Genomic DNA, 23541 nt, shown 5'->3' on the forward strand with positions numbered 1-23541 from the left:
TGAAAGAAGGTCTTTGGCTCGAATCCTGGCCGGGGCCTTTCAGTGTGGAGTTTATATGTTCTCCTGGTGTCCATGTGGGTTTCCTCTGGATACTCCGGTTTCCTCCCACAGTCCAAAGACATGCGATGAACTGGAGAACGAGCGGATGGATTGATGGATGGATAATAATAATAATAATAATAATAAAACCTGTATAGCAGAGTTCAGAACAAGTTAACTGCCTGACAAAGAAGACTTTCCAGATAACCATATTGTACAAAGAATTCACCGACTCATAAGTCCATAAAACAGATTAAAGCTTGAAATACGCTGATCGCTGAGATGCTGGGATGCATCTGGGGCCACACAGGGCCAGACGTCATGCAGTTCCGACTTCTGTGCTTTTTATGGTCAATTTGCATGTTCTGATTTCGGAGTCCTTTTCTGAGTCAGCCCTCCTCGAGCAAGAAAAGCCCGGTGCATTCTGGGAACTGTCTGTCGGCCTTTTCACGCTGATTGTGACCGCTGTCCACGTGACAGGGCGCTGCGGTGGCAGTAAAACGCGCGTCTACAGACCAGATACATCTCTCCGCCCCGGCCTGACGATCGTTCAAGGCCATATAAGGTCATTAGAGATGAGCGCGGACAAGCTCTGCGGGTTCGCTTCCCCGCTCCTCTGTGGGGTTAAAGCGGCCAGTGACCCCGCAAGGCCGAGCCCATTCATCACGCCCCCCGAGCTCCCGCCTCCGTCTCCTTCACCTGACTTTGGAGCCCGCCGGGTTTCTCAGACTCCCCGGTTGACCTGTCGTTATGCGCCTCGGCTTTCACTGCGCGCTTCTGGGAGGCCTCGCTTGCCCTCCGCGCAGCCGGGAGATCTGCTCCGACACCGTGACACCGCATAACCCCCCCCCCCCATACCCCCCCGAGCCCCCCCCCCCCTTGCAGCCGCACACTAATCACACAGCCGTACGACAGAGAGCGCTCCTTAACTAAACAGAGTGCCCCTAAACTCAAACACCCAATCAAAACACCTAATGTAGCAAAGAAATATAACCCGTGCACCTATTCACTAATTAGGCGTATCGCATTTGACAGGCGAAATTCCGCATTTATGTTTTTTTTGCCGTGATAGTCCCAGATCCCCGCAGCCAGACTGATGATCTCCGATGCTTGTCCTAGAGACCTTTGGGCCGGGTCGTTTCCATATCGCCCTAAATCAGCCGCCTCGGGGGGGGGCGGGGGGGGGGGGGTCGCGTGGAAACTGCCCATTATTAACCCGTGTCTTGCTCAAGGGAACTGGGATGACTGATGTCTCAATGCTATGCTGGCAATGATTAAAATGCTATCTCAAGGGTGTGCTGCTCGGCCATTCCTACACAATGTGTGGGTTACTTTGTCAATGTTATTGAAGCGTGAATTTGAATTAAACACGTCCAATACATGCCCTTTTGTTTGACGAAAAATATTGCTTGCAAGCTGTCGTTGGAAGTCATCTTAACTCATTTAAGCTTCTGCTTATTCGAGTATTGCAGTCACATGGATACCATTGAGATTTCTGGAATCTTGTTTCCTCCTCCATAAACTGCTATTTTAGTTTTGATGTGACAGTGAAACTAAAGTTAGTGACAACCACACAATCTAGCCCAAGCCTTCCCCTCCCTTAGAATTCTGATGGGGGGAGGAGGGTCAAATTCCCTCTGCAATACATACACACAAATAAGGAAGGTGCCCTGAAGAGATTCTGTCTAGCACCTTGACAAGAGGCTAAACTTATACCCCTGGCCTAAAGTAATAGCAATAGAGAACATGGAACCCACATAAACATGTTCAGCATTCCAACCTAGACTGCGTTTATATTTTCACTCCAACTAAAACATTGAACGTACCTCCTCAATTCACATTTGTGACAGAGGCTGACTATTTTATGTATATCCATCAGGGTCACAGGATATATTTTAACATTTATTTTTAGTAACATCACTTATAAAGTTACATGCTTATAATTGACAAAAATGCACACGGTACTCATCAGAATCCAAAACCCTATTGAAAAAGCTTGCTAAAAGATTCCATGACAAATGTTTTTAATAAAAAATAGTGGCAGGTGAAGAATTAATTGCAAGAGAAGTAGAGCCATTGATCTGCATTGTCTCCTGATCATAGGTCCTGGTGTCTTTGAAGACACTTCGCTCTCAAACAGAGAGACGCGTTGGCTGGGACTTAATTCTCCAATCAGGACAGGGTGACATTTTGATCTCAATTCCTCTCTCGGGCTCACGTCTTGAATGCAAATAGTCCCACTAATGAACTTCCCCTGACCACAGTAATGGGCAACACACAAGCTAATAACTGAGAGGCGGAGACATCGGCCACACCTGGGAGGGGTTCCTACACAGCCCCACCGAGCAGCCTGTTCTGCTCAGGCGTTTACAGACACTACGAGCAGCCTGTTCTGCTCAGGCATTTACAGACACTACGAGCAGCCTGTTCTGTTCAGGCATTTACAGACACTACGAGCAGCCTGTTCTGCTCAGGCGTTTACAGACACTACGATAAAAATGATATATCTCATAAAGCTAAAAAACAGCCTGAATAATAGATGCACTCCGTGCCAGAATAAATATATATATTAGGGATGAATAATTAATAGATTAATTTCACAGGGCCCTCAGACCCCCCCCTCCCCATGGGAGGCACACCCCAGCTAAACGAGCACGCTCCGAACCGGGGGGGCGGCTGCTGTCTCTATCCTTCATGCGTCCGACTCGTATCGACATATTGCGAACCCGTACATCCGAGAACACCGGGAAAACCAGCCCACCCTTAATTAACCCTCCCTGTTAATGATTGGCTCCACTGGGGTGGTGGGGGGCGGGGGTTTGAAGGGGCAGGTCATCTCCAGCTGGACCTGAAGATGAGGAGAGGAGCTGATTGGCTGCAGGACACACTCCTCTGTCTTCGGGACGGAAACAAACTCCTGAGACAGCAGACTGGTGGAAAACAATGGAGCAATTGCAGGACTGACAGGCCGCAATCAACCTGTAACAACAAGGGGGTATGAATATCTCTATTATATTCATACAGGGTGCAGCTGAAGCTTATTTTATTTGAGGGGGTGGCCTGGGTTGAAAGGGCAGCAGAACAATGGAGTTCAGTTGGTTTTGGGCTGGGAGGCTCTGTACTGTCCCAGACCACCCAAAAGCAAGAAACTCTTGGCTCCTGTCCTGTGAGCATTTCCATAGCAACGCAACACAGTGGCCCCTCTCTTTGACAGCGGGACTAGCAGGTGAAATGTTTAGTTGTCTTCACCAATTATCATGCAGCCCACACCTGTTTGAAATTCCAATAATAGCTGCTCAAGCTTCATCGCTGTTGGAGAAATTCACTCCACCCACAGTGCAAACTCTGTCTGTCTGGCAGTTTGCTGGATTATGGATATCTAAGACCCAGTGCTTCGTTTCAGGGATATGGGACTAAACAGCAAAACGGGACACAAAAGTCATTTAGTGCAGCACGGAATTACAGCATTTATATTGCTAACACATACGAGCTAGAAGGACTTTGGCTCTGGAACAAATTGTACAATAGGCTAATGGAATAAAGTTCTTGAGCAGCTAGACCTTTTTAACCTTTTGTTCAAATGTTCCGTAAGTGGATGAGGAGTTCAGACAGAAGAGCTCCAGGAGGCATCTGAGATCAGAGTACAGCCATATAAACCCAAATAACATCACTCACCGCCACGAAAGGACAGCTCCAGTTCCTCTAAGGTGAACTAAATAAGGGCCACACTGTAAACAGCTTTTCAGCCGATTATAAACTCAATGCAGATTTATGTTGAATGCTGGCCATTAGATACATACAGTCCACACAGGGCACATTCATTTAGCTGAAGCCAAATCTATGCACGAGCACATAGTGTTTGTTGCTTTTACACAACTTGCATAATTTCAATGTCATCTTTTTGGGACTCTGTTGCACTACAGATTGGTATTGCACATTTCAGTTATACAGTAAGGCTAAACTGTTCAATTATAACCTCACAAATTGTACTACAGATACCCAACCCTGTTTGCTACAATATGGGGCGATATGGTGGAAAGGGGGTTGTGATTTGCCGGGGTTAGGATGATTCCAAGGGCCCTGACTGAAAGGGTTCCTCAAAAAATTGTGCTGTAATTTTGCAGGAATGGGGCAGCCTGGGGGGGGGGGGTGGGGCCTTAAATCCTTGGTGGTACCCCTGATGACACACAAGGTTTGAGTACTTGTTAACAATACTTTATTAATGTATTACTTGTTATATTAATTTTACATGAATCCAATAGAAGGTAACAAGGGCAGTGTTAGTGCTTTGACATAACTTGAAAAAGACAACAGAGATTTCCCCCCCCAAATGAAAATAAATAAAAAATGAAACGAAACAGGGGAAAAAATGCCCTAAAGCCTACCCAGCACTGCCCAACACAATGGATTCTGTAGCACAGAAAGCCAGACAGTGGATGTGTGTGAAGCAGCACATTGGTGGTTCTGGTGCTCATTGTGGGTTGTCTGTCTACTGAGCAGAATGTCCTGGCGCCAGTCTTTAACTGAAGAGTTCCTGACTGGGCTAAAAGGTTGAAAAATGGTATTACCCCACTTAGAATGAACATTCTTTCCCAGCCAAAAGAACTGAATTTAAACCTGGTCATGAGAATCTAAAATGAGACAAACACTGACTCGATAGCCAAAACTTTGCTTGGCTTACTAAGACAAGCAGGACCGCTGCATCAACATCTTCATTCAAAGAATATCTCTCAGCCTACACCAATTCCGCAATGAAGCACTAAACTGTTTGCTTTTGAATGTAGAAAACAATACCCTAGTGTCCTCATGTCCCATTTCTTTAGTTACCTGCTTTGAGTTGCAGTTCCTATTTTTATCACTCCCAGTATAATGTTATTTAGTGGGTACCCTGCTCAACTCAATTAAACAATTAGCCACAATATATGCAGTGCAACATGGTTAAACGTCTCTTTTATTATTAAAAAGCCTATTTAAAGTTCATAATAATGCTGATGCAACCCACAATCTCAAAATTATTCAATAAATAACCAAAAGACCTGTCTGAAAACAACAGCTAAAAATGTTTTATCTAATAATGTAACTTCTATTTCATGATTGTATCATTATTTTCACATACATCTGTACAGGAGCTGTCACATCGAACAGGCCAGAACATTCTTTGCATATGATCTATTTCATGTGTGTGTGTGTGTGTGTGTGTGTGTGCCAGCACCATGCTATAGTACTAAAATAAGCTGCCAAAACTTTTTTCTTCTTTTGAGGATAGGGGAGAGGTGTGTTCCCTGTGGGATCTTGGAGATAAGAAGCTTAAACAAAATATATCGCAAGCTTACTTCAGCTTGCTTTTTGTGGTTTGTTGCCTAGTACTTTTTTTTAATCTCAATTGATCTTGCTTTACAGTGTCGATTTTTTTGAAAAAGTTTATTTACTCGTATGCTGTGTATGCAAATTATCATCACACTAGTACATATCTGCCCACTTTCCCATGGACGATAAACACTGGCGTTCATAATACTGGCCAGACTCATAGCTATATAATATGATAACTAATAACTAATAGTTCAAAGATAGCAAGGAACTATGATATTGAGGAAGTTTGACCTAAATCAAATATTGATTTATCACACCTTTTCTTGAAAGCTGACATTGGCCAAAACTAATGCCAAAACTTTTCAGAATCAACAAAAAGCTAAAAAAATAGGGACGCACCCAGAATATCAAATATCCTCGTAAATTAATTAATTTTGATATACGAAAGGGCCCTGCATATTTTGAGAGGTAGCCTACTTTATAGGATGCGATCCATGCCTGTAATTCTTTTAATGGAAAGTTGTATTAATGTCTTCTTGGTTGACGTCGGCAAATTTTGGTAAGGAAAGGAAGTAATGGAAAATTTTTGAATATGCTGGCATTGAACTGTGATTGGCAAAGCAGGTGTTGACGAGGGATTGCTGTGTTTCCAAAACAAATAACAAAGATACATCCACGCCCGTCATGTTGAATCATGCAAATATATATATATATTTTTTTTTTTTATTGGTGCCAAAATTGAGAAGAGGAGGAAGTTAATGTAGAAACAGCAATGTAAATTGAGAAAGGGAATGTGAACTTAGATGGGTTGAGTCAGGTTAGGCAGGTCGCATGCTAACGACTCTCCAGAATTCCAGTTCATATTGAAAGAAGGAGTGGTGGGGATATGGTTGAGGCAGATTGCTGCAAGGAAAACTGATTATGCCAAAATTATGTAATTACAATTTTATATGATTAAATATGTGCTAATGATATGCTATTTCCTCATATTCAACATTTCATTATAATTATTCATTATGAGAATTATTGCAGCGCAGTGCTATTTTTGTATATACAGTACCAGTGTAATGCTAATGTAACAGCTGGTAAATTGAAATGATCAGCTCTCTTTGCCATGGAATTATTCTCCTGAAATACTCAGAACAATACTTTAAACCAAAAACTAGTCTTCCAATAAATGAAGATTAAAGTCGCAATGAAACAATGTATTTAAATAATTTTAAAGTTCAGAGAAAATCATTAAAGTACTAAAAATACTTCACTTCAAGTGTTCATTTTTTATGTGACACTGAAAATCATCATAAAAGGATTCACTTTGAATTCCTGCCCTCATAAAATGAAACAAATACTAACTGAACAAACCATAGGCATGCTATAAATTCTTTTTTTTAAAATGACTATTAAATAAGCACCTCTTTGTTTTCATGTACTCCTAAGACCCAGCAATTCACTTTTGTCCTCCTGTAGGGGACATGAGTCTGGTCTTAATCTCATGAACCATGTACTCTACTATGCTGAAACCTACACAACAAGGTATGGTGGTCTGAGTTATGGTGAAGGTCAATGGTTGAGTTAGCCTGTTCAAAGATGATGAATGATGTGATATAATGGAAATGTTAGTCTGTAGTGTAATAAAGCACAGTGGTCAGAAGTTGTACTGAGGTTGTAGTCCACTTATTGGACATGTATTTAGACCAACCATTCGTTGTATATGAATATTTGCTGGAATATTTAAGCAGAGCAAAAGTTTTTAGCTACATTGAGAGCTAGCTCAAAAGTGAGCCTGTCAATGGCATGTAAGTGTGACAGCAGGAACGAATCCATTATATTATTCAATCTGGCCAGGAAACTTCCAGAAGAAACGTCAAACCTACTTCATAAATATGGATGAGAAAGGACTATATACCGTGACGCTAGTGCCACATAAATGTATTTTATCACAAAGCCGATCTATTGTCAAATAGGCATTTTCATCAGAAAACGTTCTTGACCACCTAGGCATTACTGATAAATTATTCAAATATACTGCTCCTTTAAGCCTGAGAGAAAAAATAGCTTGCTTGTGATAAATTTAGGGGGGGAAATCCCATTGACACTCATTCAAAACAGAATACTACTTCTGCATAAGATTACCGCTCCCTCAGACAGAAAATCCAGCTAGTTGGCACTCAGCATTGTCTTTTCCTGTCTGGCTTGAGTTTTTACAGTTGGAGAATCCCCCTCAAAAAAAGATTATTAATAGACAGATGTACATGACCATTGGCTTATTAGCAAATCATTTCCACAGAATTCGGGCACACCTATCTCTCGTCAGAGCACTTGACTCATAGGAGAGCCGAGCAATGGGGCTGACAGGAGAAGCTGCCAAAAGTGAGGAAAGCCGTTGGGCGCTGGCGGAGAGGAGAGGGTGTTGCCATGCGAACGTGCCCCTGTGGGCTGTTTATCATCGGCTTCGTTTCTTCATCTCCTTATTTTAAGGTTCATCTCGTTCCTGTTTTCAGACTGCACTGTAAATGCCGCCATGCCACTCTGGCAGAAATGAACCGCGTTAGTTTATCAAATCAAAGAACAACACATTTAATTTTAAAAAAAGAATTAGAGGAAAAAACTAACACATTAGTATAGACCACTGTTGTCTACATACCCATTACCAACTGTGGTGATGGCTTGACTATAGGTCTCAGACAATCTTCAAGAAATAATACTAAACATTTAAAGAATGTTTAATATTGTTGTTGGTATTAATAATTACCAACAACCTGCCAATAATCGCACCTTCATGACTTTGGCCTGCATTCAAGCAGATAAAGGAATGTTAATCCCACTTGTACACTCCTCAATTTAAACCGCGATAGTATTTACTGCAACCGTAATTTTACAAGAGTGATGCTTGTAATAGTGCGTCCACTTTAGATGAACACTGCGCTGTGCCCAGAGACACGGGGAGAGGGAGCCAGAGAAACTCTTTTGTGCAGAAAAGCCATGATGAACTGTGTTTAATCAAACGCCTCTCCATTGCTCTCATTTCTGGTCTGGGTCTATTACAAAAACAAAAGAACTAAACTTCTCATAAACCAACAAACAATTCTAACTTGGAAAAAAGAGAAAATGTGCGCAAGACCTTTCAAGACGTTTCACCTCTCCGTTTCAGCAATAGTAGTGCACTGCTTCTGAGTTTTGAGGACCCTCCCTGTCCATGTTGTCTCCCATATACGGTTTATGACTGCACCGTTTATAGCGTGTCCTCACCACGCAGAACAAGCATTTCTGAGCAAACCGCTGGGAAACTGAGGAGCTTTTGTTTCCAGTCGCATCAAATTTTGCACGGATGGGAGGAAGACATTTTTTTTTTTGTCTGCTCTTCGGTTTTTTGGCCGCCCTTCGAACCCATCCCGTAATCCAGGCATAAGGGCCCTCTCTGTACATCGTCCCACAGCCGGGCCCAAGCCATGTCCCTCTCTCTCTCTCTCTGGGTCACTCCATGGCCCCGTGGGGACAGAATTCGGCTTTCCCCTTTCCTCGTTAATCAGGCCGCGTACAGGGCTGAGTACGCCATTAGTCTTCAGGACGAAGCGAACGCTTGTCAACCTCAGTTCTCCGTTCCGACGCACTGCACTGTTCACTGCCTTAGAGGGCACTTGGACGCGACATACCTTTTTCTTTGTTCAAATTACATTTTTAAAAATATATATATATTTTAAATTTCTTTAAAACACTGCTTAGCAATTCTGTTAACACAGCTTAGTGTAAGTACAGCTACAGAACATCGCACCTTAGCTTCATGGTCACACTTCAACTTTGTTCACTGCACTAGACAGCAAAGCCACCTGTAAACCAGCTAATGCGGGGGGGGGTTACACTTCTTAAAGTTATTGCAACGGTTTAGCAGATTTATTGGGACCAAAGCCCAAAGCTATAAAGTGAAAATGATTAGTGAGACTGTACAGAGACATGGAGGAATGCTATTTAGGCAATAAACAGAATGGTCCTGTCTGACTTCTGACTATCAAATTGAAAGTAGGAGTGGCCAAGAATTCTCAATTCATAAACAGAAATGATAACAGGCACAATGCCAAAATGTCCACTGGGTGGCAGTATCAGATTTGTAGAACACTATCTAATCTGTACAAATATTAATCTTAATTGATATTGTGCATATAGACTCAATCTGTATGTGATAAACCTTTGTGAAAGGGCACTCCATTATATTGTTTAATTGATTTATTACCTAACAGAATTTGAATAATTTACATTTTAACAGATTTAGATTTGTTTATTTGCTTATTTGGCAGATGAGTTATAGAATTACACTTTGTTCAATGGATAAATATTTGGTATGCGCAGTAGTGTACCAAAAATAAATCCACGAAATACTTCTTGTTCTAAAACATGATGCAAATTATATTAAACTACAACATTAATGCCACTGCAGTGTTTTAATTTTATTAAATCAAGCAAGGCATTTAGGAATCAGAAATTAAAAATTTAAAAAATAGATTAACACACAAGGCTTTTAACAATTAAATCCTTCTCTATTGACAAAGAGCCCATCTGCAAATAACGTAATCAAATACTGCCCTCCCATGGCTTGACTGAGTAATTCAAGCGGTCAAGTTAACGCGACTGTTGAGCTTAAAGCTCTCAAAGGCATTTTCCCGGTACACCGTTATAATAATTAGATATGTATTATTATTCTCAGCCATTGACAGTGATAAAGGGGAGCAGTAAGTTATGTTCCCCGAGGGAATTAGGCTGAAAATGACACCGCATGACCGCCACAGGTGCCACATGCAGAACTGCACAGCCAGCAGAAAATCTTTATAAAAATAATAAATAATTAAGCAAAATTTACCGTTTTTTTTTTTTTTCAAGTTGGTCGTGCATGGAGCATGCGTGCAGGACTGTTCTGAGTGAAATCAAGGCTGGCGGGTTGGTAGGTATTTACAGCAAGGCCGTCCCGGGTTTTTTTGAAAGACATCAAGAATGAGAGGGAACAAACGCAGTGAGAAAACTATGGAGACAAATGAAATAAATCAAACGAAATAGACGTGGTGCACGTAAGTTGAAGGGAGCAAAGGAATATAAATGAGAGCATAGAGGGATGGATAAAATGCCACAGAGAGGGAGATGGATCACAGTTTCACATCACAGATGCAAGGTCATGCATTCCATATATGGATCCAATAGAGAGATTCAGATTTTCAGAAGAATTTTTTTCCCCAGTTTTTTTTAATTATTATTTTTTTACGTAATACCATCATGGAAAGTTAGCATGACGAGTGCAATCACCCAGCAGGTAGAGAACGGTTCGGGGAGGGTAATGATGTAGGTAAATGTAATTAATTAATCAGTGTTACTGGTGGAGTGAGCCCGCGCTCAAGGTTGATCTGGGTTCTTGAGAGGTGGCAACATATGTTAAATTAAGCTGTCTGGGAGATCAGAGAAGACCTGGCTGTTGAGTCTGCAAATTGGGGGGGGCCTGGGGGGGGCAGGTGCTGGGAGGAGGAGGGGGAGGGAGAGGAAAAGAGGAAGACAGAGAGGGGGGCAAAGTGAGCAAGCCAGAGGAAGAGAGAGAGGGGGGCAAAGTGAGCAAGCCAGAGAAAGGGAAAGAGAGAAAGGGGGAAGAGAGCAGTGAAAGAACAGGGGGAAAGAGGGAAAGACAGAAAAGGAGGGAAGCGGGAGCGAGAGGCACACTCCAGGCTGTGGGAGACGGACTCAGGCCAGGCTGAACCTGCAGGTGGACCGAGAGAGAGAGAGAGCTGAACAGGGTACGGGGCGTGTGAGAGGGCCCCTCAGACCCCCCCCCCCCCCCTTCCCCAGGGCAGCGCGCTCTCAGGACAGGACCCTTTATCTCGGCTGACGTCCCAATCAATCACGGTGGCAGTGATGGAGGCCTGGGTGGCAATCCGCCCCCCTCCCGCCCTCCCGAAAACAAGGGAGACAGCAAGGCCCCCCGTGTCCTTCCCATCCTTCATCATTAACCCCTCCCTGCCTGCCCTGTTCCACACGCCGGCGAACAAGAGGGGGCCTGAAGCCGGGGGAGGGGGGGAGAGGCTACACTCCCGGCCTCCATCAAGCACTTCAGTATCACTGCTTCAGTGGAACCCCCATGACTATCATGGGGGGGGGGGGGAGAGAACGAGTCCGCTTTAAACCAAAAGCCCAGCCAGCTCGCCCGCCTCTGTGCGTTCCCTTAACTGTGTTATTAGTCTTACCGCCGCAGCCGGCCTCCACACTGCGCGCAGGTACACACATCACAGCCCGGCCAGCTTCATTACGTGCCTGGCACCTGGCTCCGTGAGAGCAATTAGGGAACTGGCGAATGCACACAATAGCATGTTCCTCCTGCGCCATATGGCTGCTATCTGCAGCCTGGAAGCTGTCATGCGAGGATGAATTATACTTCAGACACGGCAAATCCACCCCGTGACGCGCCGTATATATGCCACAGCAACGCTCTTCCTCTTATGCCAGCGTGTTTAAAAAAAAAAACAAAAAAAAAACGGCTGAAATTTCACAGAGCACCTGTCTTCTCGCGCTCCGTTGTTGATGTTTTTGGGACGTTGCCATGCAACACTGGCCGACACTTCCTTCTGTTGACCCAAATGTTTGTGCTCCCCTCCGAGGCTGGCTGACGTACCGCGGTAGTCTCTAATCCAGTAACGCTGTGGGAAAAGGGTCACCTGCAGGGGGCGTCCGAGGCTCACCTAAACAGCACACTGCTCGTTCCCTATCTGCTCTTCCTCCCTCACTTTGGCCGGTTGGAGGAAACAGCCAGGGGGTCGGAGAACAGTGAATTCCTACAACAAAGGAGAACTTTACCCACAGCCCCCCCCACCCCCCGCCCCCCCTCCCCCCCCCTCCCCCCCCACCCCCGCAGCCCCCCCCCCGCAGCGGCACGTGCGCTCTGTCAGTTGTCAGGAATCTTGTTTTCTGCGCGGCGCTCTGATGTGCGCTGGGCGGCCCCGCCCCCCCGCCGCGCCCGAGGAATGAGTTTGCCCGCTCATGTAGAGCGGCGTCAGCGAGCGGCGACGGCGGCAATTCATCACCGGGGCGGCGGGCTGTCAGCGGCGCCGTCGTAGCCGGAGGGGCCCCCGGGAGCTGAGGGGCCTGCTCGCGGCCCCCCGGGGGACCTGCCGGGATTGGGTGGGGGGGGGGGGAGGGCCTCGCCGAGCCCACACACTGACAGGGCCTCGGGATGGGAGACCAATTATCCCGCGGCGTGCGATCGGAGCGAGGCCCTAAAACGAGCCGGGCGGGGTCCGACCCCGGCGTTCGGCCTGCGCGGAGGGGGGGCGGGGGCGGGGCTTCCCGGGGCTCGCGGGGGCGGGCCGGAGGAGCTAATGGAGCGCCATTACCGCCTGGCTCCCGGCCACGCCGCGGCTAGCCCCGATTAGCCCCGAGAGCGCGCTGAAGTGCGTCTGAAAGCGTCTCTGGAGCCCATCAGCGCCCGGGCTGTGATCTCCGAGGCTGGGACACGGGACGCGATCCAAAGACCTGGCGGCTCAGTGTCCATTCAACTCCACGCCCCAAGAGCGTCAACCCCAAGCCACTTTGCTTAAAACAAGCAGGCCGGGCTAACACCCAGAAACCTCTCCCCGCTCCCCAATGACTCCCTGTCACTTCTGTTTATGCAAGTAAAGCAAACGCAGCCTACACAAACGGGTGCATGCAGCCTCTCATTCACAAAGCAAATGAGCCGTCCATGAAGAGGAATAATAATATTCACGGAGACATTTTGACATACAGCAAAAATAATGCCGATGTATCTTCTCAGATGAGAAAAAAAATCATGTCCTCGTCGCATTAGAAAAACTGAAAGCAAGAGGCTTTCTCCTGCTGAGGCTCAGCTCTAGTAGGCGGGCGGGCCCCACGGCCAGGTGACCAATCAGAGCTGTGCCAGCGCTGTGACTGGCAGCTCTGCAGGGTAGTGCACAGCTGGGTCTAGAATCTCCCAGGGATGAGAGGGTTTCGAGAGGAGGGCCGAGGGGACAGCGCCTCATCGCAACACCAGCGCCACCCACTGGTCAGCTGGGAGGCGAGCAGTCTGAAAGTCCGCCCTCCTTTGGTATTTTTTCCATTCTATTCGCATAGGGGAAGCAAACAGTTCCATGGCGGGAATCAAACCCGCAACCCCACAGGGCGGCTTGAGCTGGCTACCCTCAACCGTTCCACACATCTCGTTTGTTAGTATTTGGAGTTCAGACGGTTAAAGACTGTACAGACGTGTTTGATAAGAAGGACAATGGCAGCTTCTTCTCTGAATCAATCAAAGCAGTGTAGAGCAGACAGTGCAGACTGGCATAAAGCCACCGGTCAGATCAAGAGAGGGACTGGAGACAAAGACACCTTTTACATAAAAACTTTTATTATTTATAAGGGAAGCTTAACAACAACATGCAGTTACCACATTAAAATGAACAGATATTGCACTGGTTTCACACTAGCAAATTCTCTCACCTTGCTCCCCCCCCCCCTCCCCTCCCCTCCCCTCACCCCACCCTCGTACCCTACCGCACCTCTCCCCTCCCCCTGAAGAGACAAACACACAGACGGCGCGCACACACACACAGAAGCCCTCTCCTCATTGGCTCACAGAGGTCTATGGCACTGGTCTCTACACCCTAACACTGCAAACCATTACCCGCCAGTATATACAATTACACAGCCCATGTGCGTCACTCCCAGAAATGCAGAGATAAAATCACGGGGGGGTGGGGGGGGAAGAACTGTTGCACACTGTATAGCGTGTGGTACAGAGCACGGGGGGGGGGGGGGGTAGACACAGACTGTGAGGGGGGAGAAGTTGGGGGTCTGGTCAGGCAAGAGGGCACCCTACAGCAGGGAGTAGGGGGCCCTGAAGCCCCTAAAACCTCCCCCTCCAGCTCTGGTGGATGGGGATGAGGCAGAGACATCGTCCACAGAACTGCACAATCCTTAGTCAGTCTGGCCATCTCTCCTACATGGGCACAAGTTCAGTGGCACAGGACAGCAGTCGCTGGATAACTTGGTGGGGGTAGGGGGGCAGGGATTATATGGAATTATGGATATAGTTTTTAGTTTTTCACAAATACACCGGTGCGCATAGACTGATTGTAATCAGAGGCATTTTTTTTTGTCCCCTTGTGCCACGGACTTTTGTTTGATTCACCTGCGACTACAAGTCCCAGCAGGCCATGCGGCTACTGAGCCGCCAGCACGAATTTGAGAGGGGGGGGGCTGTAAACCATGATCCCCGCAGCAAGTCACACCTACACACGGTAAATCTCACACTCCGCTACACTAGACGAAATATAAATACAGCTCACAGTATGTACAGACCACATGTACTCCTCTAGCACGCTTGTAAACTTTTTTTGAAAGGCTGTTTGTGTGTTTTCGCTGGGGGGGGGGGGGGCACACAGTCGTTACAGAGCTTTGGTCTTCTGGAGAGGGAAAGCGTGGGTCACTGACCGACTCGTTTTCAGGACACTGGACATTATACCGACGGACGTGCGTTTGGAGAGTGGACCAGCGCGGTGACAAAGCCAAACTTATATCAGATGCCTGCTGGACCCGGGGAGGGAGCAGAACCACACTTTTAAAAACACAATAATGATCCTTTCCCTCAGCTGACCTCTCAAAATGTCCCCAGGTAAAAGAAAACCATACACATCCACACACAACACAAATTTAATATGAGTCTTACCAGCCAATGAGGGACAGCTGGTTATCAGCCCCGGCAAATAGACTGACTGCAGATTCTATATTCATCAAACTGGCTGAGAAGAGTTTCTGCCAGTGAAGTAAGTCTCTCTCGTGTTCGAATTTTCCACGTCAATTTGCCGAGTCCATGCATTTTTTTTCCCACTGGATATTTATTTCAAGTATTTAAAGGAGTTTTTACTCAAGAGGCCAAATCTAAGCAAGCTTATATTCCTATTTATGCCGTGTGCAGTATAGCAATAAGCCCAAATTCAATCGATTTCACCCATACCTATCAATACAACAGCAATGCCCTCTAAAATATAGTGAACGAGAGGTACGAGTCACTGAAATGCTAGATGCAGCGCGCGTCACGCAACTAAACTGGAATGCAACTGTAACTGTGCAACAATTCATAGTAAATACTGCTCATTTCATTGCTAATGTAGTTGGGCTGAAATGTGGACAGGGTGACGGCTCGGTGAAGAAGCTGAGGACCGGAAGACTAGGCTCTGCTGTAGCAGCGGCTGAAGCTCTGTGAGCGTAGGGAGTGGGGCGGGGCTACAAAACACCACAGGACTACAGGCTGGAGAAGGCCCTGGATACGGGGCAGGGGCGGGGCAGAAAGCGCATGACTCCGCCCTTCACCGGTGCCCATTTCGGCTCTTTGTGACCTTCTCCTCCCTGTAAGCGGCCCTCAGCAGGGCCCTGGACCCGCCCGCCTCACCGAGGAGCTCTTTAGCTCCGCCCACTCTCACGGCCAGCCAGTCAGGCTTCTCTGCGTTCGGCCTTGTATGCGGGCCACACCCACAGGGGCACTGGTCACACCCACAGGGGATATGCTGGCCCCACCCACAGAGACACTGGCCACGCCCACAGGGGATATGCAGGCCACGCCCACAAGGACACTGGTCACACCCACAGGGGATATGCAGGCCATGCCCACACGGACACTGGTCACACCCACGGATTGCAGGCCATGCCACAATGACATGGTCCCACGGGGTTGCAGCCATGCCACACGACACAGTCCCACTGTGCTGGCCACCAGCACAGATCCAGTCAGCTGACTGGTGTCCTGTGTTCAGTCTGACAGGGCATCAGCTAAAAAATAGGTGCAGAAAATAATAATAGTGGTGTTCAGCAATGGCAAACATCTGTACCTCAACCAAGGGCCAAGGGTCTCACTGGCCTCTCTTTCATTTATTAAAAAAAAAAAAAACTAAAAAATTAAAAAGATATGTGCAAAAAAACCTGGGGGCCTTTCAATGCTGGCGTTTATAGAGGGCTGCAAGCCACTGGTTTAGTGCCAGGAGCTATCCTGCTGCACACACTCTCTGAACACAATGGAGTAAAAAGCACAAAGAACAGATTGCGTGTGTATGTGTGTGTGTGTGTGTGTGTGTGTGTGTGCATTGTGTATGCACACACGTATAGTACAGACACATCCACTCATTCACCAGCACACACGTATATACACATGTTTAAAGTTCGCTAACCATACAAAATAAGAACCAATCACAAAAAAGAACACAGCAAGTTGGTCCAGATATAAAAGAACAGCAAAATGTCGGGGGGAAAAAAGGAGGGCGATAAAAAGCAGGGGCTAGAAATAAAGACGAGGGTTCTCCTCTGCGCTCCCTAAGTCAGCGCTCAGCGCCGTTCGGCTACAGCGAGCGGGCGGACCATGATTCAGTGCGGCAGCCCGCCTGTCCCGACTCACACCTCACTCTGTGCCCCGGCCCGCCCTCCCTGCTGCTCTGCACCAGAGCGAGAGAGTGAGAGAGTGAGAGAGAGAGAGAGCGAGAGAGTGAGAGAGTGAGTGAGCGACAGAGATGAAGAGAGGAGAGGAGAGAGAGTCTTGTGTCACTACGCTTGGCATATTTTAATAGTCATGCAATAAGATTTGATTGAATTGGAGAGAGGAGGAGGTGAGAGCGAGGAGTGACGGTGATGAGGCATGGCAGTGAGTGAGGAGTGAGTGGAACGGAGGACGTCGGCTGCAGACTGTGATCCGGGCGCTAATTGAGTAGGGAGCGGGGAGACCCCCCCCATAGGCTGCGGGGTCACAGGGTCACCGTTGCTACGGTAATGGGCTCCGCGCGCCGCGACACGCAGGCTAACAGAGCCATCGCCGCGCACTCTCCGCCGCGGCGGCCATTTTGTCCCGGAGACTCCTCCCCTTACCGGCGCTCGACAACACGCTCGGATACGAGACGCAAAACAATTTCGACCGTTTTTTTTTTTTGGTTGACAATTTCAGCAAAAAGCACGACAGAGGTCACTGAAAGTGTAGCAAGCCGTGAGAACAGACACAGCTAGGCTATCCGTCTAAACACAACATCAGTTAAAACCCACATACGGTAAATCCTGACTGGGGTACGAGAGGGAATGGATTCAGAACATTAAAGTGTTTTGGGGACATTCGAACATGAAGCACTGCACACACTGAAACTCCTGTAATAATCTACTTGCTTCTTCCGCCACTTTCGAATCTAAGTTCTGTTCTACTCCGTCTGAACTGCCGGTGAACGCGATGAGGGGGCGTACGCGACAGCATGAGGCAGGAATGGAAATAAGTCATCACGACGCTCGGTGCGGATGGAACAGCGGCAATGCAAGTTCCTCATAAACTCGATGTGTTTTTACAAATTGCTAAGCATACGCTACTTATTGCTGAGATACATCCTTTTTTTTTTCCCCCCCCGCAGAAGTTGCTCTCATGCAGATGAGTGTGAAATATCGTCTTCGTTAAGGCACGACCAGTTCTATTAGCTAGACACACGAGCGGTCTGGGACATTGCCCTCGGAGTGGAGAGCCGTGACAGAGAGTTTGCGAAGGTCGTTAGCGGGGTCGCGGACCGGACCGGCGAAGCCAAGCACTTTATTTCTAGCCCCCGTCTCTTTGCAGAGAGAAACTCTGACGTCACAAGAACAGCAACCGATGACCCAAAAAACAGTAACAGAGTCCAGATATAATAATTAGGATATGAAACATAAAACAAGGACGATCCAGAATGCAACAGTTGGGTTTCTCTTGGTTTTTTTTTTTTTTTTTTTGTAACAGCTAATACCTCAGATGAGTGAACTGCGAAGTCTATGTTGTTCTGTTACTCCAACATGCATTCCTTAATTAAAATCTGGAGTCAGCAGTCTGTGTGGGGCAGGGGGAGGGGGGGGCGGTGCTACGTTTTCTTGCAGACACTGTCCTGGGGCGCGGCTGCGGTTTTGGGCGGGGCCTGAGGCTCCGGCCTCTTCGGCTCGGCCGCCACGGCGGGCCCCGCCCCCTGCCTCGGGCAGCCGCGCGGAGGCCCCGCCCTCTCCGCGGGGTCCAGGGCCGCCGGGGCGCAGTCTCTGGCGGGCGTCGGCCTCTTCCTGTCCGCGGCGGGGTCCGGGGCCCGGGGCGGGGGGGCCGGCGGCTCGGCTTTGGAGGGGGAGGAGTGTCTGGGGGGAGACTCCATCAGACGCGGCGACTGAGGGCTGGGCTGCCTGGGGGGCGTGGCCAGGGGAGGGGTGGGGCCTGTCGCCGGGGCGACCAGCTTGTCCTGCTCCCTGCTCTTTTCCAGCCTGTCGAAGGTCTCCTTGGCCCCGGGGATGCTGAGTTTGACCGGGCCCAGCACGCTCTTGGCCACCGTGGCCAGCTGGGACACCACCTTGTCCACGGCGGGAGAGGCCGCCACGCTCAGCGCCTGCCTCCTGTTGTCAGCCTCCTTCTTCTCCTTGCTGGTCCCTGACGCGGTGGGCGTGTCCGTGGGCGGGGCTGCAGGGCCGGGTTTGGGGGCCTTGTCCTCGCCCGTCGCCATGGCACCGGACTTCCCCCTGAGCTCCGGGAGCTTGGGGGTCTTCCAGTCGCCAGAGGGGGCGGAGCTGGGGGCTGAGGGGGCGTGGCTCAGGGCCAAGGGGGAGGTGCTCAGGGCCGAGGGGGCGGTGCTCGAGGGAGAGGGGGTGGAGCTCAGTGGCGAGGGGGCATGGCTTGCGGCAGAGGGGGCGGCAGGCTTCAGGAAGCAGTCCTTGCTGACGGAGGTGAAGGCGCTGCCGGGGGTGGAGAAGGCGCTGGGCAGCTTGCTCTGCAGCCCCGGCGGGAAGGGAGTGGTTCTGGCGCCGGGCGACGCCCCGCTCTTTAACCCCGCCTCCTCGGCTCCGCCCCCCAGCGGGCTGGGCGCGGCGGTGTGAGCGGGCTTCAGCTCGGCGCCCCTCCCCCCCGGCGGCTGCCTGCTCAGCGCGGGCGACAGCGACAGGGCGGGGCCCGGGCGCACGGTGGGCGCGGGCCGGAGCACGGAGGGCGGGGGGACGAAGGGCTCCTCCTCCTTGGCCTTGAGCCGGCCCTCGGCGCGCCCGCCCAGCCGCCGCCCGTCCTGGCTGTCCTCGGAGCCCTCGTCCGTCTCGTCCTCGGACGAGTCCACCTCGTGGATGGCGTCCTGCTTCTGCAGCGACTCGCGCCGCTCCGCCCGGTCCTGCCGGATGGCCGACAGCTTGTCCTTCAGCTTGCTCTTCCCCGAGGCCAGGCCCAGGGCCCCGGGGCCGCCCTCGGGCCCCTCCTGCCGGCCCAGCTTGCGGGACGAGTGCTTGTGCAGGCCGGCCTTGTCCAGGGCCCCCAGGGGCCCCTCGCTGGCCGACTCCTGCAGGCTCTGCAGGCCGGGGTCCCGCTGCATCATCTCCTTCTTGAACTCGGCGTGCGACACGTCCAGGCTGTGCTTGCGCGCCGCCGCGGCCGAGGGCAGCTTCTTGTCGGCGGCGGACGAGGGCGAGGGCGAGGAGGAGGAGGAGGAGAGCGAGGACGCCAGCTTCTCGGCCGACTGCACGCGCTTGAGCAGCGGCGAGCGCGGCGGCTCGGCGCTCTTGGGCCGCGAGATCTGCCGCGCCAGCGGCGGCGATGAGTGCAGCTTGACGGGGAAGGCGTGGCCGGGCAGGGCGTGGCCGGGCAGCGGCGAGGGCGAGCGCTGCGGCGAGGTGCTCTGCGGCGTGGGCGAGGGCGTGCGCGCCAGCGGCGACAGCGGGATGTTGCCGGCGGACTTGCGGCGGGGCGAGCGGTACTGCCGCTGCAGTTTGGGCGCCAGGCCGTGCAGCGAGCTGGGCCGGATGTGACCGGAGCTGGCCGGAGAGTTGGGCACGCTGGAGCTGGGGGAGCTGCTCTGCGACGAGTTCCCGCCCACTGAGGAGGAGGAAGAGGACACAGGATGAAGGGCGGGGCCTTTCAGAGACCAACACATTCAGCCATTATAGCGCCCTGCACTGAAATACTCTGATGGAGCCATAAACTGCAAATCAGCTCTGGTTTAACACTGGGTAATTTCACTCTGATACAGCGCATCTGATCCCATAACTCCTCACATCTAATCTGTTTCTATTACTCAATGACAAACATAAAATCAGCCTCACAGAACCAATATTCACATACATTCTGCAGTTAGGTATTCACAGACACACACACAGACACATACACATGCACACAGAGGGTGCACACACACACACACACACACACACACACACACGAGCACACACACACACGCGCTGTGTGAGGCAGGCGTACCGGAGTGTGCGGAGTCGGGGGTGGAGCGGTAGCCCTGTGTGGGGGAGCGAGGGGAGAGGTTGTGTGTGGGGGACCCAGGGACACTCTCTCCAGAGGACAGTGAGCGGTTGAGGGAGGAGAGGCTGCGGCTGGTGTGCAGAAGGGAGGCCTGCTTAGTGATCTTCCGGAACAGAGAGTTCCTCTTCTTACTGCTGCAAACACACACAAACAGCATTAAACACTACTCTACAGTCATACTGTATGAACACACACACACACACACACACACACAGCAGCATTAAACACCACTCTGCAGTCATACTGTATGAACACACACACACACACACACACACACACACACACAAACAGCAGCATTAAACACTACTCCACGGTCATACTGTATGAACACACACACACACACACACACACACAACAAACACAATAAACATTCACAGTCATACTGTAACACACACACACCACACACACACACACACACACAAACAGCAGCATTAAACACTACTCCACGGTCATACTGTATGAACACACACACGCACACAACAGCATTAAATATTACTCTACGTTCATACTGTATGAACACACACACACACACACACACGCACACACACACATACAACAGCATTAAACACTATTCCGCGGTCATACTGTATGAACACACACACACACACAACACACATAACACATCACGTCACTTAAACACACAACAACACCTTAACTACTCCACGGTCATACTGTATGAACACACACACACACACACATATAACAGCATTAAACATTACTCTACATTCATACTGTATGAACACACACACACATACAACAGCATTAAACACCACTCTGCAGGCCTTTTGTAAAACACACAGAGCAGTGAAACAGGACGCCCATGCAGACACACACACCTGGAGTCCTGGCCCTCCTTCGTCTTGGTCTTCTTGTTGCGACGCGCCATTTTGGACTTGTAGCTGGACTTCCTGGCGGGGCCCACTTTGATGGAGGTGTTCTCAAAGGGTGTGGCCGAGATGGAGACCTTGCTGCCACTCTGAAGGAGAAGGAGGAGTCACAGAGAGTGTCAGACCTGGGCTCAGTGCATTTCAGAGAAGTGTGTGTGCGTGTGTGTGCGTGTGCGTGCGTGTGCCTGTCTGTGTGCGTGTGTGTGTGTATGTGTGCATGTGTGTCCTTGAGTGTATGTATGTGTGTCCGTGAGTGTGTGTGTGTGTGAGCGTGTTTGTCTGTGAGCGTGTGCGTGTGCGAGCATGTGTGTGTGTGTGTGTGTGTGTGTGAGCGTGTTTGTCTGTGAGTGTGTGTGTGTGTGTGTGGTGTGGTGTGTCGTGTGAGCTGTGTGTGTGTGTGTGTCTGGTGTCTGTGAGCGTGTGTGTGAGCTGGTGTGTGTGTGTGAGCGTGTGTGTGTGTGTGTGTTTTGTGAGGTGTGGTGTGTTGTGAGTGTGTGTGTGTGTGTGTGTGTGTGTGCGTGTGTGTCTGTGTCTGAGTGTCTGCGGGTGTATGTGTGTCTGTGTCTGTGAGCATGTGTGTGTGTGAGCATGTGCGTGTGTGTGTGTGTGTGAGTGTGTGTGTGAGCGTGCACGCGTACCTTGATGATGAGCTCCACCACCTCGGTGTGCACCAGGCCGTGCACTGGCTCCCCGTTCACGTGGGTGATGAGGTCACCCTCCCGCAGTCCCGCCTCGTGTGCAGGCCCGCCCTGCTCCACGTGCTGACAGCCAATCAGAGAGAAGGGGGGAGTGGTCACTTTGGGCTGCCGTTACACCGGTGCTGACCTCTAACACTTCACAAACTGCACTTAGTCCTAACATAGCTTACAGTCACATTACCACAGCAAGTCTAAAAGGAAAACTAGACTAATCTACACCACACACACAAACAGCCACATACACACACAAACACAAACACACACACATACACACACACATACACACACACGCACACACATGCACACAAACAGCCACACACACACACACAAACACACAACACCACAACACACACAACACACACAACAACACACACACACACGACGAACCCCACACACAGCACACAGCACGACAGCACCACCACACACGCACCACACACAGCGCGTGCTCTGGCTCAGCATTAGCTCTCAGCCCAGCCCCTGTCACTGGATCATTAACAGTCTCTTCACTGGGCCCTGCTGGAAGCCAGCAGCTCTTTCTCTTCGAAATCTGAAGAACCCATTCTCTCCCCACTCACGGGTCCCTAATGGTCTAAATAGACCGAGAACATCTGAAAGTGAATGACTGTACTCAAATCCGCAGCGTATCTCAGGGCAACCGTCGTCCGGGCTACCGGCGTCCGGGCTACCGGCTGATGGCTGTGCTATCGCACTCAGAATGATGCGTTTCAGCGGCACAGGAACAAAGACACTGTACACATCCAGATGCACCGATCCCCATTAAAGCTCCCGCGGAGGCTTGGCCATTAGTAACTAATGTACTTATTGTACAGTATGCTATTCATCAAGTAGATTTCTCACCAAGTTAAACTAACATTTTCCGTGATGACTGACAAATCATGCAGTATGTACACTGCACCCTGACGTTCCTGAAGACAGGAACGGAGAGAGACGGCTCCTCTCTCTCTCTCTCCCGCCGCCCTGCACTCACCCAGACCATGTGGTGCACGCTGTAGACGTCGCTGTCGCCCATGTAGACGCGGATGGCCCGCAGGGTGAAGCCGTACTTCTTGCCGGCGCGGTGGATGACGATGGCGGGCTTGGCGCTGCAGATGGCGGGGGACAGGTCCCGGCTGGGGGACGAGTCCCGGGAGGAGGGGTTGGAGGAGAGGGAGTGGGGGGACATGGGGCTGGCCAGGGGGGAGGCGCCGTGGTGGTCTGAAAGAGAGGGGAGGGGTAAAGTCAGAAACGCGCAACGCGCCGCACAGCCACAAGGTGGCGCCATTCTGGAGGACGCGCGGCGTACCTGCGGGGATCATGAGTGACAGCGCGGTGGCCG

The 23541-nt window shown here is 50.0% G+C and overlaps 1 protein-coding gene across 1 annotated transcript in view; it reads right to left on the reverse strand.

Moving 5' to 3' along the window:
* Nucleotides 1-17736: 17736 nt before the first annotated feature.
* Nucleotides 17737-23541, reverse strand: part of mast2 (microtubule associated serine/threonine kinase 2) — a 127929-nt gene continuing 122124 nt past the window's right edge. Inside the window, 6 exon segments of the mRNA XM_064333637.1 lie at nt 17737-20185; nt 20564-20751; nt 21457-21596; nt 22146-22268; nt 23194-23420; nt 23509-23541. The exon segment at nt 23509-23541 is cut by the window's right edge and continues 180 nt beyond it. Coding sequence (XP_064189707.1) covers nt 18219-20185; nt 20564-20751; nt 21457-21596; nt 22146-22268; nt 23194-23420; nt 23509-23541 — 2678 coding nt within the window. The 3' untranslated portion in view covers nt 17737-18218.

The sequence above is a fragment of the Anguilla rostrata genome, chromosome 4 (assembly GCF_018555375.3).
Source record: "Anguilla rostrata isolate EN2019 chromosome 4, ASM1855537v3, whole genome shotgun sequence".
In the NCBI taxonomy this organism is placed as follows: Eukaryota; Metazoa; Chordata; class Actinopteri; order Anguilliformes; family Anguillidae; genus Anguilla; species Anguilla rostrata.